This window comes from Peromyscus californicus, unplaced genomic scaffold (genome assembly GCF_007827085.1).
Source record: "Peromyscus californicus insignis strain IS unplaced genomic scaffold, ASM782708v3 Scaffold_16__1_contigs__length_79575227, whole genome shotgun sequence".
NCBI lineage: Eukaryota > Metazoa > Chordata > Mammalia > Rodentia > Cricetidae > Peromyscus > Peromyscus californicus.
The window spans coordinates 13,032,587-13,045,412 of record NW_026294458.1 but is presented as its reverse complement, the minus strand read 5'-3'; the positions used below and the strand labels follow the sequence as shown (position 1 = coordinate 13,045,412).

Below are 12,826 nucleotides of genomic sequence, written 5' to 3'. Positions count from 1 at the left end.
CGCAGCTCATTTCTTAATTTTGTAGTGCCTTGCGACTAACCTTTCAGTCACCCTGGCTGGTAGGCTCAGTGTGTGGTTCGTGCCTTCCAATGTCTTCCCAGGGACAACAAATAAGGACATGCAGGGCAGGGCCTAAAAGCGGTATGATGTGGGCCACCCCTATGCAGGGTAGACTGGAGGACTGAGGCTGAGGCACCACTTAGCAGAAGGGACAGGAAAGCCACCAGCAGCCTGTGATACGGCACACACAGATGGAAGCAGAGGAAGGAAGCTGGAGAGGATGTGGGGAGATACCAGCTGGGCATAGGCTCCCGAGAGGAGAAAGAGGCAGCCCAGCATGTGGAATGTGAACAAGGGAAGGGTCTCTTGACCCATTATGGTCAGTCAGAAGGCAGAGGAGAAGGCCCTACGGCAGATGACCCCCTGGTCCTCAGGTAGGACTGTGGCTGTTACCTGCTTTTGTAGGTGTCTTGGGGGCAGGTTTCTTTTTTACAGTTGCATCACCTGAAACAAAGACGTTTACAAGTTATGGAGGTAAGAAGTCAGTTCTGTTTTCCCAGAGAGCTCCCAGGTCATGGGAGGATGTTGTCCCGCCCGCTGGCCCCTCATTTATGGAAAGCTCTCATTCTACCATGTCTTCCCATGGATCTCCTTGACCTACTACAGACAGTCTTATGAGCCAAGGAATATCAGTTTTCAAGGGCCGCTGTGGGGGCCTCTAGAACCAGTGAGATAGATGCTCTCAAAACTCTAATGCCCCCGCCACCGTCCTATTTAAAGATGATAACCAATAACTCACTAACTAAATGCTCACCATAACTTTCAAGAAATGCAGAAAGGAAATTATGTCAGATAAACCAACTAAAATTAGCCTTGGTATGGATCCAAGGGTCTCCAGCTTCCTTTGAGTCACAGACTGTGACTGGTAGCTGTTTCTTAAAAACAAAACACAACACAGAACAGCATAACAAAACAACAAAAATCTCCAAACCAAATGTTTGTTGAATGGGCCAATGAATGAATGGAAGCTGGGAGCGGTGACTCATGCCTGTGATCTCCGCCCTTGGGAGGTGGACCTGAGAGCATTGTTGTGAGTTCAAAGGCAGCTTGGGTGGCATAGTGAGTTCCCAGTGAGCCTGGGGTGCTAGACACTATTGGAAGTCCCAACCCTCAGAAATGAGTGAACGAATGAATGATATCTTGCAAACTTCCCTTCCCACTCCACGTTCTCTATCTCAACAAGAAAAGTGACTCATTAGACATGCCTCACAGCACAAATCTACTCATCTGGCTAAATAAAAACATGATACACAAGCAGAAACACCTGCATTATTTCTCATGGCTCGATTTCATATTTCTTTCAGGTTATTTTTAAAAATTAAGATACAATTACACCATTCCCCCTTCCCTTTCTTCCCCCCAAACCTTCCCTTTCTCTCACAATTCATGACCCCCCCTTTCCTTTAATTGTTGATAATTGATTTTTCTCCTTAGCTAAGAGAAGTCAGATTCAAAGGCTCCTTACTGTATAATCCTACTTATTTGACACGCTAGAAAGGTAAAACTGTAAGACAGAGACAAGATCAATGGCTGCCAGAGGTATTAGGGGAAGGGTTGACAAACTTCACGGGGGAGACCTAACTCGACTGGGGTGGCCGGTCATTAAATGACTACTCAAACCATTCAGGACTCACACAACTATGTACTACAGAAGATGTGCAGGGAAGTTACACTTTAATACAAGGGCAGGGGGCACGTTACCAAGGAGATCTGACATACGTGCCCTACACGAATCCTAGCCCTTGGGCTAGGTAGGGATTTAGCTCAGTGACTGAGTGCTTGCCTGACAAGCACAAGGCCCTGGTTCCCATTCCAGCACCACAGAAATAACACACACACATACACAGAGAGAGAGAAAGAGAGAGAGAGAGAGAGAGAGAGAGAGAGAGAGAGAGAGAGAAAGAGAGAGAGTTTGCAGCACTACTTACAGCTCTTACCCTGATTTATTAATCCTCCTTAGTACTTATATAACAAACTATATCTTCACTTGCTTTATTCTCTGCCCTTCCTTTCTCACGGAAGTACAAGATTTTGAGGTGGAGTGTTCCTGCTGTTCACTGTTATATATCCAATGTACCCGATATACAGCAGATGCTTAAGAACTGCTTGCTAAATGAATGAATGGGTGATGTTGAGTTACTTGGCTACCGCAAAATAGAGAGAGACAGCCCCGGGGCCAGGCATGGCTGTGGACCTGCTCTATGATCACCGGTGGTTCAGCTAACCCTGAGTATTTCCACAGAGGAGACGGTGCTGCCACCCAACTGATAATCCTGGGAGGACAAGTGAAAGGAGGGGACCCTGACAGAAACACCTTAGGACCATAGGGCTGGCAACTGTGGCCTAGTGGCTAAGTCTAGGGAAGAGGTCTGCTTCCCCTCTGGCTGGCTGCTATGCATGATCACTATCTTACTGTGGGCCTACTATGTGCTACTCAGTTCACACTATGAACCTGGGTACTGGGGGGAAAACCGAACAGATGTAAGAACTTGGCTCTAAGGTCTTAAACATTAGGCAGTATGGACCACAAGAAAGGCTTTTATCTCTCTTTTGCCAAAAAGAATACTTCTAGAACAGCTGAGAGTATTTGAATATTGTCAATAAATTAGATGATCGCACTGCATTGGTGTTTTTCTATTTTAATTATTATTAATGTAGTTTATAGAACAAGTTTGATTTTAGGAAAAAAACAAACATTGAACTATTTACATATTTAAGGTCTTATAGGTGTAATTTTCTTTCAAGCTGCTCGTAAGCATAATTATGTTAAGTATATATGTGCTTGTGTGTGTACAGAAGTAGAGAGAAATACAGAGAAAGAGGGAATGGTTGGGGAATAGAGCTCATTGGGGGGAGCACTTGCCGAGTGTAGTCAAGGCCTTTGGTTCAACCAGAAGCTACCCCTACACACACAGAAGGAAGAACACAGAAAAAGCAAAGAGTAAAATGTTAATATTTGAGGAATCTGGAGGATAGAAAAGAATTGTTTGTATTAAATCTTCCATTTTTTTCCTATAAGGCTGAAATTATTTCAAATTAAGAGTTAAATAGAAAGCTAAAACAAACAAACAAACAAACAAAACAGTAAAGGGGCTGGAGAGATGGCTTAGGCGTTACAAGCACTTGATACTCTTACAGAGTATCTACAAGTTCAGTATATAGCAACTACATGGTTATTCACAACCATCTGTAATTCCAGGTCCAGGGGATCTGATGCCTTCTTCTGGCTTCAAAGGTACAAGGCACACATGTGATACACACACACACACACACACACACACACACACACACACACACACGCACGCACACGCACACGCGCACACACGCACACGCTCGCCCAAGTACTTCAGAATGAGGCTGCCTCAGACACAGGGCCTTGGAAGAGGTGATTACATTAACATAGGTCATTGGGGTGGGCCCTAGTCCAATCTGACTGGTGACTTCACAGAAAGGGAGGAAGAAGAAAGGAGGAAAAGAAGGAAAGGGGGAGGGAGAGGAAGAGAGAGTAGGAAGTGGGGACAGGGAAGGAAGGAGGGGGCAGGGGGACCCAACTGAGCAGACCTACATACACACACAGAAGGAACCATATGAGGAGGGAGAAGACAGCCATCTGCAAACCAGAGGACAGAGACCTTGATCTTGGGTTTCTGGCCTGTGTTTCAGCCACTCCGTCCACCATCTTGCTATGGCAGCCCTAGCGGATCACTGTAGCTAGCTGTCGGTGAGATCCTGCTGAGAGGGTGGGAGTGGATGGGAAGGAGAAGACAGTCCCTGGGGTGTGAACTGGGGGTACACAAGAAGGAGGACAGTGTGAAACCAGAGGCTACCAAGTCCCCCCCACTCCCATGCTTGTTGGGCCTGCAAAACCTATGTGGCTAGAAGCTAGCTCCAAACAATAGATCTTTGAATGTTAGGGTTAAATAGGATTGAAGGCCATGTTTTAAATTTGTTCTATAAATTTGTGACTACTGCTGTTTGCATTTGTTAGCATTTGAAGCTGCTTTGGTTCTACCAGCAAAAACAACTTTAAATGTCAACAATGTTCTGTATGCTATAGATATTCCATATGACCATCTGTGGGAATCCATTAACGGTGTTCTGTGGATGCAGGAAAAGCTGAGTCACAGGATTCTAAAACTTGGTTTCTTGGAGGAAGCGTCTCACAGGTGTGCTACTCTGAGCAAATGCAAGCAGAGCGCCTCACCGCGTTTCGATCTCATGAAGAGGGACCTGGGGTCTCACCTAAGTCTGGCAGCTTCCCAAGCTCATGAAGCCCTATGTGGCTCGGCTAGAAACAGAATCACTGGCCATCATGTATCTGGCTGCTCTGCTACTTTTGGCACACCTACTCCACCTTGCAAGGCAAGCCTTTGAAACCTTTCTCTGTTCCTGTGCAGAGGGGCTAAGGCTCTGGAGCTGGACTTGGGTTCAAATACTACCCCATCATGAGCTAAGTGGAGGGGCTTAAAGCACGTTATATAACCTCTAGGCACTTCAGTTTCCTATGTAAATAGCAGTCTGGGGAAGGCTAACAAGTTGGTTCAGTGGGGAAAGGTGCTTGCTGCCAAGCCTGATGACCAGAGTCTGATCCTCAGGGCTGACCCAGTAGGAGTAAACCAACAATCTCAAGCTGTCCTCTGACTTCCACAACAGAGCCATGGCATGTGCACACATATGTATGCATACATAGCAAACAAATAAATGTATGTAATAAAAAATCTACAAAACAAGTTTGAGAAGTATAAATAATTTTTTTTTTTTTTTGAAACAGAAAAATACAGCCCACAGTGCATGCTCTGCACTGGTCCCTTCCCTACTCAGCCCTCTTTCCCAAACAAGCAGATCCCAAAGGACTTCTCCGCCCTCTGAGACAAATTTAGCTCCTCCAGTTATTCGGAATGTGATGGTTAATCTTGATTGGAATCACCTTGGAGACACCCCCCGAGTAGGTCTGTGAGTATGTTTCCAGAGAGGTTCAACTAAGGAGAAAACTCAACCTGGATGTGGCTACTACAGGGCAGGGGCACTGACTGAGTCAGAAGGGAAGGGAGCTGAGCACCAGCATCACCTCTCTGCTTCCTGACCTCAGATGCAATGTGATCAGCTGCCAATGCTTCTGCTGCCATGGCCGGAGCTGCTCTTACCACTCCGCTGCATCATGATGGACCCTGTCCTCAAACTGGGAGCCACATAAACCCTTCTTTCCTTAAGTGACTTTCATCACATATGCTATTATAGCAAAGAGAAAAGTCACTAATGCCGTAACTGACCCTGGTGGCCCACTCAGCTGGCATCCTCCCGTGAATTCCATGTCACCACACCTTACTGTCCTCCTCAGCTCAGGTCCCTAGTAAATGTTCTTGTTGGTCCACAATTCTCAGTAGAGATAAACTGATCACTAGTGAGTTTCCACTTCTCCAGACTCACCCTTATTATCTTATTAACCCCTGGACCCTTTGTCTCTCATCCTATCTCCAACACCCCGAAACTTCTACACCAGCCACTATGGGAGAGGATATCCTACAATAAGGAAACCTACCATCTCTGCAAATCCCATGATGGCTATGGGCTACAGGGTAAGAAGGGGAAAGAGTGCCCTCCACCTGCCATCTCTGAGAGGGAGCTGGGGCACCTCCCTGGGCATTCAGGTACACCCACACCCTTCCTGGCCAGGCCTGGCCTCTCTCATGTCCCCATCCAGGGTACTCTGCTCACCGCTACTCTTAGAAGTGTCCTTCTGTCACTCTCTCTGCCCATGTCTTCCCTGGAGCCAGGCCTTTCTTCTAAGCCTCCACCTCTGTGTCTAACCTCCTAGACATCATCTCCCCAGGAGATGCCAAGCCCATACATACGTCAAGCCTCCCTGCCCAAAATCAAACCTAGGGCCTTTTCCCCAGACTGCTTCTGGTCCCACGTCTTCTGAGAGCCTCTCCTTGCCCATAGCCTGGTCACAAGTGCTCATCAATCCTATCAACTGAATACATGCTTAGTCTTATTCCCCCCCCCCCCCCCCCCCCCGGGCATTCACCATCACTGCCCTATTCTAACCTCAGTGCCATCCCAGGGCCCTTTGTCCCCTAATCTTTGCCCTAAGACATCTGCCATATTGGGACCAAAGTGACTTTTCTCAAATATAAATCTAAAGTCTCTCTACTATTGCAACCTCTCTAGTGGCTGCTCACTACCACTCAGGACCAAGTCCATCTGGTCGTACAAGGTCCTTGAGACCAGTTCTGGTTTTCATCTCCAGCCTCCTTTCACACGCCTCCTTCCTATGTCCTCTATTCTCAATGTCCACGGTTCTCAAATTTCAGTGTGCGTTGTGCCCACCTAGAGAGTTTCCAGGTTTCCAGCGGCCATTGGTCAGCTGCGTACTGGTCTTTAGGCGATGCTCCTCTGCACTGCACTCTTGGCATCTTTCAGTTTCTGCACACTAGCATGGTGCCATGGGCTCTCTGTACATTCTGACGCCGCTGGCCGACACCAGCAGCTCTCAGCTCAGGCATGCTACCTCCACGAAGAGCTCATGCCCCTCCTAGTGGGTCTGTCCCAGTCCCCATCCGGTTTAGAAACCTACTCACAAAGTGTGCACACCAAGTTCCCAGGAGACAGCAAAAAAGGTCCCCTGCTGTACCTCTAGGGCCCTGGTGACAAAATGGGCATGGGCTTGCTAAGTAGCTAGGAAAGGACAGAGGCCATTAGATCTCTGGGAACCTGGGAATTTCTAATGAATTGATGCTGAGATATAAACAGGGTGTGCAAATCTTGTTGCAACTTTCCACATTAAGTGTGTGCTCGGTCACCTCCTTGATCAAAACTGCCAGGAGCTGAGCCTTCTACTCTACATGGGAGACAGAGGCTAGAAATGAAACAGCTCAATAAAATCACCAATAAAAGTTAAAGAGGCCGGGCGGTGGTGGCGCACGCCTTTAATCCCAGCACTCGGGAGGCAGAGCCAGGCGGATCTCTGTGAGTTCGAGGCCAGCCTGGTCTCCAAAGCGAGTTCCAGGAAAGGCGCAAAGCTACACAGAGAAACCCTGTCTCGAAAAACCAAAAAAAAAAAAAAAGTTAAAGAATCGGGAAACTTCCTAGGAAAGCTGAGGCATTGCTGGAAGAGATCTGCCCCTCGTGACTGATTCTGGTAATGTCTTTTGCTTCTTTCTGCCCAAGCCTAAACTAGTACTGGCCTCGAGAACCTTCCTTCTGTCCTAGAAGGGGGAGGGTCAGTCCCTCACGGAAGTTTCTAGATGGCTCAATCTGAAGGCAAATGAGTACTCCTTTCTTATTCTTGCTGAGTGAGAAGGGTCAGTTAAGGAGCTAGTGTTAAGAGCAGCCTTGGGTACAGGCAGGTCCCTGGATCTCTGTCTCTCTGGGGACATTTCCCTTTTTAGGGAGTTAACTATAAATAGGCATCGAACCCTTTCAAATTCCCAAAATCAGCATGGACTGTCTGCTCAAGGCTCCCGGGATTGACACAGGCTGGGTAAGGCAAGAAGCAGAGCCACCCCTGAGGCTGGTAAGAGAGTCTGGGGCTAGAGGGCCAAGTCCTAACAACCCCCCTGAGAAAGGCTCAAGGCACCAAGTAACTGTCCTCTCACCCGCTGACTCCTAGTACATTATTACAGACATGTGAAGAAAAACATACTGGTTGTTTTTCCCAGAATTAACATCTCTAGGCAAGTTGCCCACTCACCTCCCCGCATAGCAAAGACAGTCATATCAGAAGATTCCAGAGGAACACAACTCCTCTTGTTGCCGCAAGTTCTGATTCCCAAACCCCATGGAATGTCAGGACAGTTGTGAAAGAGGAGTCTAGCACGGCCAGGCTAGCAGGCCCATGGCTGCTTGTCAGGCTCTCATCGGCGGCTGCTTCTGGGAGGACCAGTACTGCTAGTTAATCGGCTCACGGGAGACACCGAAAAAGCTGAAGGAAGACCCAAAGTGGCAGCCCAGTGAGGGGCCATCACGGTGTCCCATGCATGTGCATAGGTGCACGTGGGGTACTATGAGAGTCAAATGTCCACACTGCATTGGGGTGTAAGAAGAGTTGGTGCCTGCTTTCGGGGGCATTTGTAAAAGCATCCTTAACTATTCTCCATGGGCCCCACACTTTTCCTTGTTAGGCAAGACTTGATGCCAAATCCCAACTTCTTCTAGATTTCCTTTCAGCCCCGTGGATTCTATCAGGATTTAACATTTCCCATGACCTGCAGAGGATGTTTTTAAAACAGATTTGGCCTAGAGAAGACCAAGAAGACTGGTCAACCTGTTTGATATCCATAGATATTTTCAAGTCGATAAAGACTTTTAGTTTCATAGAGGCATATAAGATAGGCCAAACCAAAGGAAAACACTGTAATCAGAAAGAGTCCACTGTGGTCACCAGGAGGCCCATGTGCACCACCCTCCAGAGGTGAGTGTCCAGGCTAGGCACAGACTCCAAAGGGAAACTGCTCCTGAGTTGTCCCTAAGTCACAGGAGAGTGAAGGCGGGCCCTTAAAGGAGGAGGAACTCATGTGTTGATTAGGAAAATTAAATAAATACTGTGGACCCAACTCAAAAAATGTTATGCTAAGCTGTAAAACCAATGGATGCTCATTATCTCTTTATTCAGACACCAAGCCTGTCACCAAGCTGACATTGCTTCATCTGTACTTCTCTTTTTAACTTATATTTTCTGAAACCATCTTTTAAGTTCGATGAATCCATCCTTCAAGTAATATGCTTGCCTTCCTCTACATAAAACTCACAAGAATTCCACTGGCTAATGAGATCCCCTCCAGTAGGAGCACCCCAAAGTTGGGTTTTGGGCTCCAGGCCACCTTTCCTGCAGGATGCTCCCATCACTGGGTAAGCCCAGATTTGCTTCTGTAGCTTCGGATGCCTCCACACACAGGTGGTAGGAAGACTTAGCCAGCTTCACCTGAACTGTGTTCCTCACAACTCTCCATCAGTGTCCTGATGTCCTAGCTGGATGTGGTTTGAGGCCAGCCACGGAAGGTGTTCACTGGCTGTTGAGGAAACCATGTTCTAAAGGGAAGAAGGGCTTCGTGTTTAACTAGTGGGAGAACCAAGACCTCTGTTTCTTGCTCTCTTGCCCCATGGCTTTCTTGCTATGACTCATGTCTGAGCAAATCCCTGGAAGTGATCATAGCAAGCCAACTTCTGGATACATGGAGGTTCACTGAGGTGTTCCTGTCTCTCAGTGGCTAACTCAGCTCAGGCAGAGACGGGAGTGCTCCTCCCTGGGCCTGTGCGCTCCTCCCATTTTATCTCCCAAACGAGGAGAGGAGTCATTTCTGTGCTGAGGGAGCAGGTAAAGTCATCCAGGGATGCTGATAGGAGATTTTCACCAGGAAGAGAAAATAGCCATAAAAGACATTATTGGGCCAAGAGGAGGGTAGACTGTGGGCGGGTTAGATAGCAATGTGGGTTAAGTGTCAAGGTCCCCGATTCCAACAATTCCATTGTGGTTATATTCTTAGGAGACACACACCGAGTAAGAAATTAAGGTGCGGTAACTGCGTTAAAATGGTGTCTGTCGATCTATATGAAGATTACAAATGCATACACATAGAATGATAAAGCCGTGGGATAGAATGAAAACAACTGGTAACTCTTAAGTTCAGGGAATATAAGAGTTCTCGGCACTGCTCTTGTACTTCTTCTGTAACTTTGAAATGCTATCAAAATGGCTGTTTGAAGGATCCCACTGAGAGGCCCGCAGCAAACACAGTGACAGGCAGGTCTCTCGATCCAGGGACACGTGTCCATGCCTTTCCTTTGTCCTGCCACCCCTGCCACCCCACTTCCTCCTGCTGCCACTGTGGGCTGGGGAAAGAACCATTAGCCTTTGTGTCTGTGTGGACAACGTGGAACAAAGCCCGGCCTCCAGCAAGGTGGAGGGGGATGTGGCAGGAAGACACCACCACAGTTCCATCCCTTCCCAACTAGGAGACGCTAGGCAGGACAGTCTCATCTCTAAGGCTCAGTTTGGCTTCTCTATGAAATGGGAGCAGCTAGTATTTGTAAGACAGTGGAGGCTTGGCCACGGCCACGTGGCAGGAGCTGCGGACCTGATGCCTGTGCAGGGCACGCAGGACACGGGTTCCGTTGCACTCAGCTCTCCTCCCACTTTCCCTTCCAGCATCTGCACAATTTCTCCCCCAAGCTCCCAGCTGCCTCCTCCCCTGCCAATGTTATCATTCTTCTTCAGACCACATAAACTACATTCCTCTCCCTCCTTCAAAACTTGGTTCTGAGCTTTCCTCACCTCGAACCCTCTCAAATTTCCTCCCGTGTTCGTGGCTTGGGACTCGGGTGACTGGCGGGTTAACAAGTACTTCAGTCACGGGGGCCTGGGGGTGGACTGCCTGGCTTCTTCCTCATGCTACAATGAGGCTTGGGGGCTCCCAGGCAAGTGTGGTCAACACTGTCCACTCCTACACCCAACAGCTGGCTCATAGGAATAAACCATCCCTGGGGACAGGAGGGTGCACAGAGAGGGGTCTGGCTATGCTCTGTTTGACAGGAAAGTCATTCGCCATTTCCTCAGGAAAGATGGATTTCCTCCTTAGATTAGGTACTTCACAGTCTTGACAAAACCACACATATGTCCGCAGAAAAACCGCTCATGGAATCCAACGTGTCTAGGAATGAGGATAAGCATGCTAACAGACAGGGCATGTGATGAGGGCATACGGACTACATGTGAGATTCCATCTGAGCCGGGAGGAGAAACCCTTGCTGTTGAGGTGTTTGTGTATGAACATACATAAAAAGTGCACAGACGAGAGCAAATGAGTGTATGAATGAAACAGGGGACAGAAGAGGATTTTTACATTGCACTTGGTATATTCATGTATGTTTTAAAATGCTCAGTGAGAATGCATGCACATATAACGTAAGCAACTACTAGACAAATTATACCCCAAAGAATAAAAGAATTGGGGACACAGACCTAAAAGACACCACCTTCACTTCCTGTCCCTGGGAGCAGCCACCTTGTCAGAAGGCTTCGAGGACCAACTTTGGTGGTGTCCCTCAGGCCTCTGGGGTGCGGGTTTCTAAGGGACAAGAATGCATGTGGAGGGGCAACCAAAGCCATAACCTAATGCACAGAGTGACAACAGGCTTCGGGTGGTGGGGACTGAGTAGACAAGCCAGCACAGTGGGGCGAAGTGGCCATCAGGGTGCATGGGGTGAGACGTCTATCACTGGACCACAGAGGAGCACAGCTACCTTTGCAGACGGGTGGGTGGAGTTAACCCTGTAGTGACTGTCCTCCATGGAGTCCAAACACTTCCTGTCAGCCCTGCTCTCCCCACCTAAGGCTGCCTCCATGGGGTGTCTTGCTCTCAGGGCACTAATATGAGGACTCCTGGGTGACTCTGCACACTTCACAGGGGCAGCAGGCACACCCCCTGCTGCTCTGAACCAACCATGGACAGCAGGGACAGCCTCCCACCGAAAGGCAGATTTTTCGTATGGCCACACCCTGGGACGATCTAGGAACATAAACACAGAATCCCAGCCGCCACCCTAGAGTTTCTGTTTAATTGGTCTGGGGGCAGCCTGGGCACGGTGCTTTCCAAGTCCTGCAGGTGAATCTGATGCACAGCTCTAGCTGCCATCCGGGACTCCGGAGTGTGAGGATGACAACTTGGCTGGGGTTTTCCAAGGCCTCCTGCTCTGCAGGGCAACGTGCCCAGTGCTGGGTCTGCTCACTGTCTCACAGCCTCACCACACTTGTTTTCCTCCACACTCAAGCTCTGACCCTGCCTCACCCTCCTCGGGACTGCACAGAACGGGGTTCCAGACCTGAAGACGGGGTGGCTGGGCCTCTGTCCCTGGCAGAGCCACCTCATCACATCCCGTGTCACAGACCCTGCTGTTCTTCTAAGAGCAACACTTTATTTGCTCATGTTTCCCCACAGGTAGCACACCAAGGCCCAGGCAGCAGCTTTGGAGAATAACACTACTAACTCATTCCTCCTAGGTCTGTGTGACTGTTCCCGGGCTTTTACCAGCTTATTAAAATCTCCTCGGAACAGTCCTGGCTCCTCCACTGTCTGAGTGGATCTCACTTTGTGTAAACATCTAGGAGGAATTATAACTTCACTTCGGCTACCCCACCACGAAGGCTCTGGACCTCTGACCCTTCCGTCCGATTAGCTGTGTTCCAAGAGCTCATCAGCAGCAAGGCAAATACACAGCTTTACAAAGAAAAGAACAAGGCAGTTATAAAACACGGCCTTGTAATGGAAAGCAAAGTGATCTTTGGAACAATGGGGCCCCATCACTTCCCTCTACTAGTAGAAGTGGGAGCTTCTCTTCTGTTTTTGTTCTCTGTTCGACTTTTTAAAACTTACTTTTTTGAAAGTCTCACTCTGTATCCCAGGCTGGCATACAACTCACTATGTAGCCCAGGTTGGCCTCACCTCAGCTTCTCAAATATTGGGATCACAAGTGTGCACCAGGGCTTTCTGTTTATTTGAAAGCTTAGAGTGTTCTGGGGATGGCTAGGCAACTCTGTGCCCTATAAAACTAGAACTATCACAAGGTAGTTCTGCTAATAAAAACCACACTAATAAGCACAGCAGAAGACGGGTCTGCATTACGGCTTTAGGAACTTCTGTGTCTATCATTCGATGATTTTATTTGATAGGTATTATATTTTGACTATGTAGGTTATGTTTTACAACTGCCCTGGTATAAAGATGAATAAACTAATATTATGCATTTCAAATACTATCTTGAAACAGTT

The 12,826-nt window shown here is 48.1% G+C and overlaps 1 protein-coding gene across 1 annotated transcript in view; it reads right to left on the bottom strand.

Moving 5' to 3' along the window:
* The window catches only part of Mylk (myosin light chain kinase), a 208,183-nt gene that overhangs the window by 53,013 nt on the left and 142,344 nt on the right, over window positions 1-12,826 (bottom strand). The window contains 1 exon segment of the mRNA XM_052740431.1: window positions 454-504. Coding sequence (XP_052596391.1) covers window positions 454-504 — 51 coding nt within the window.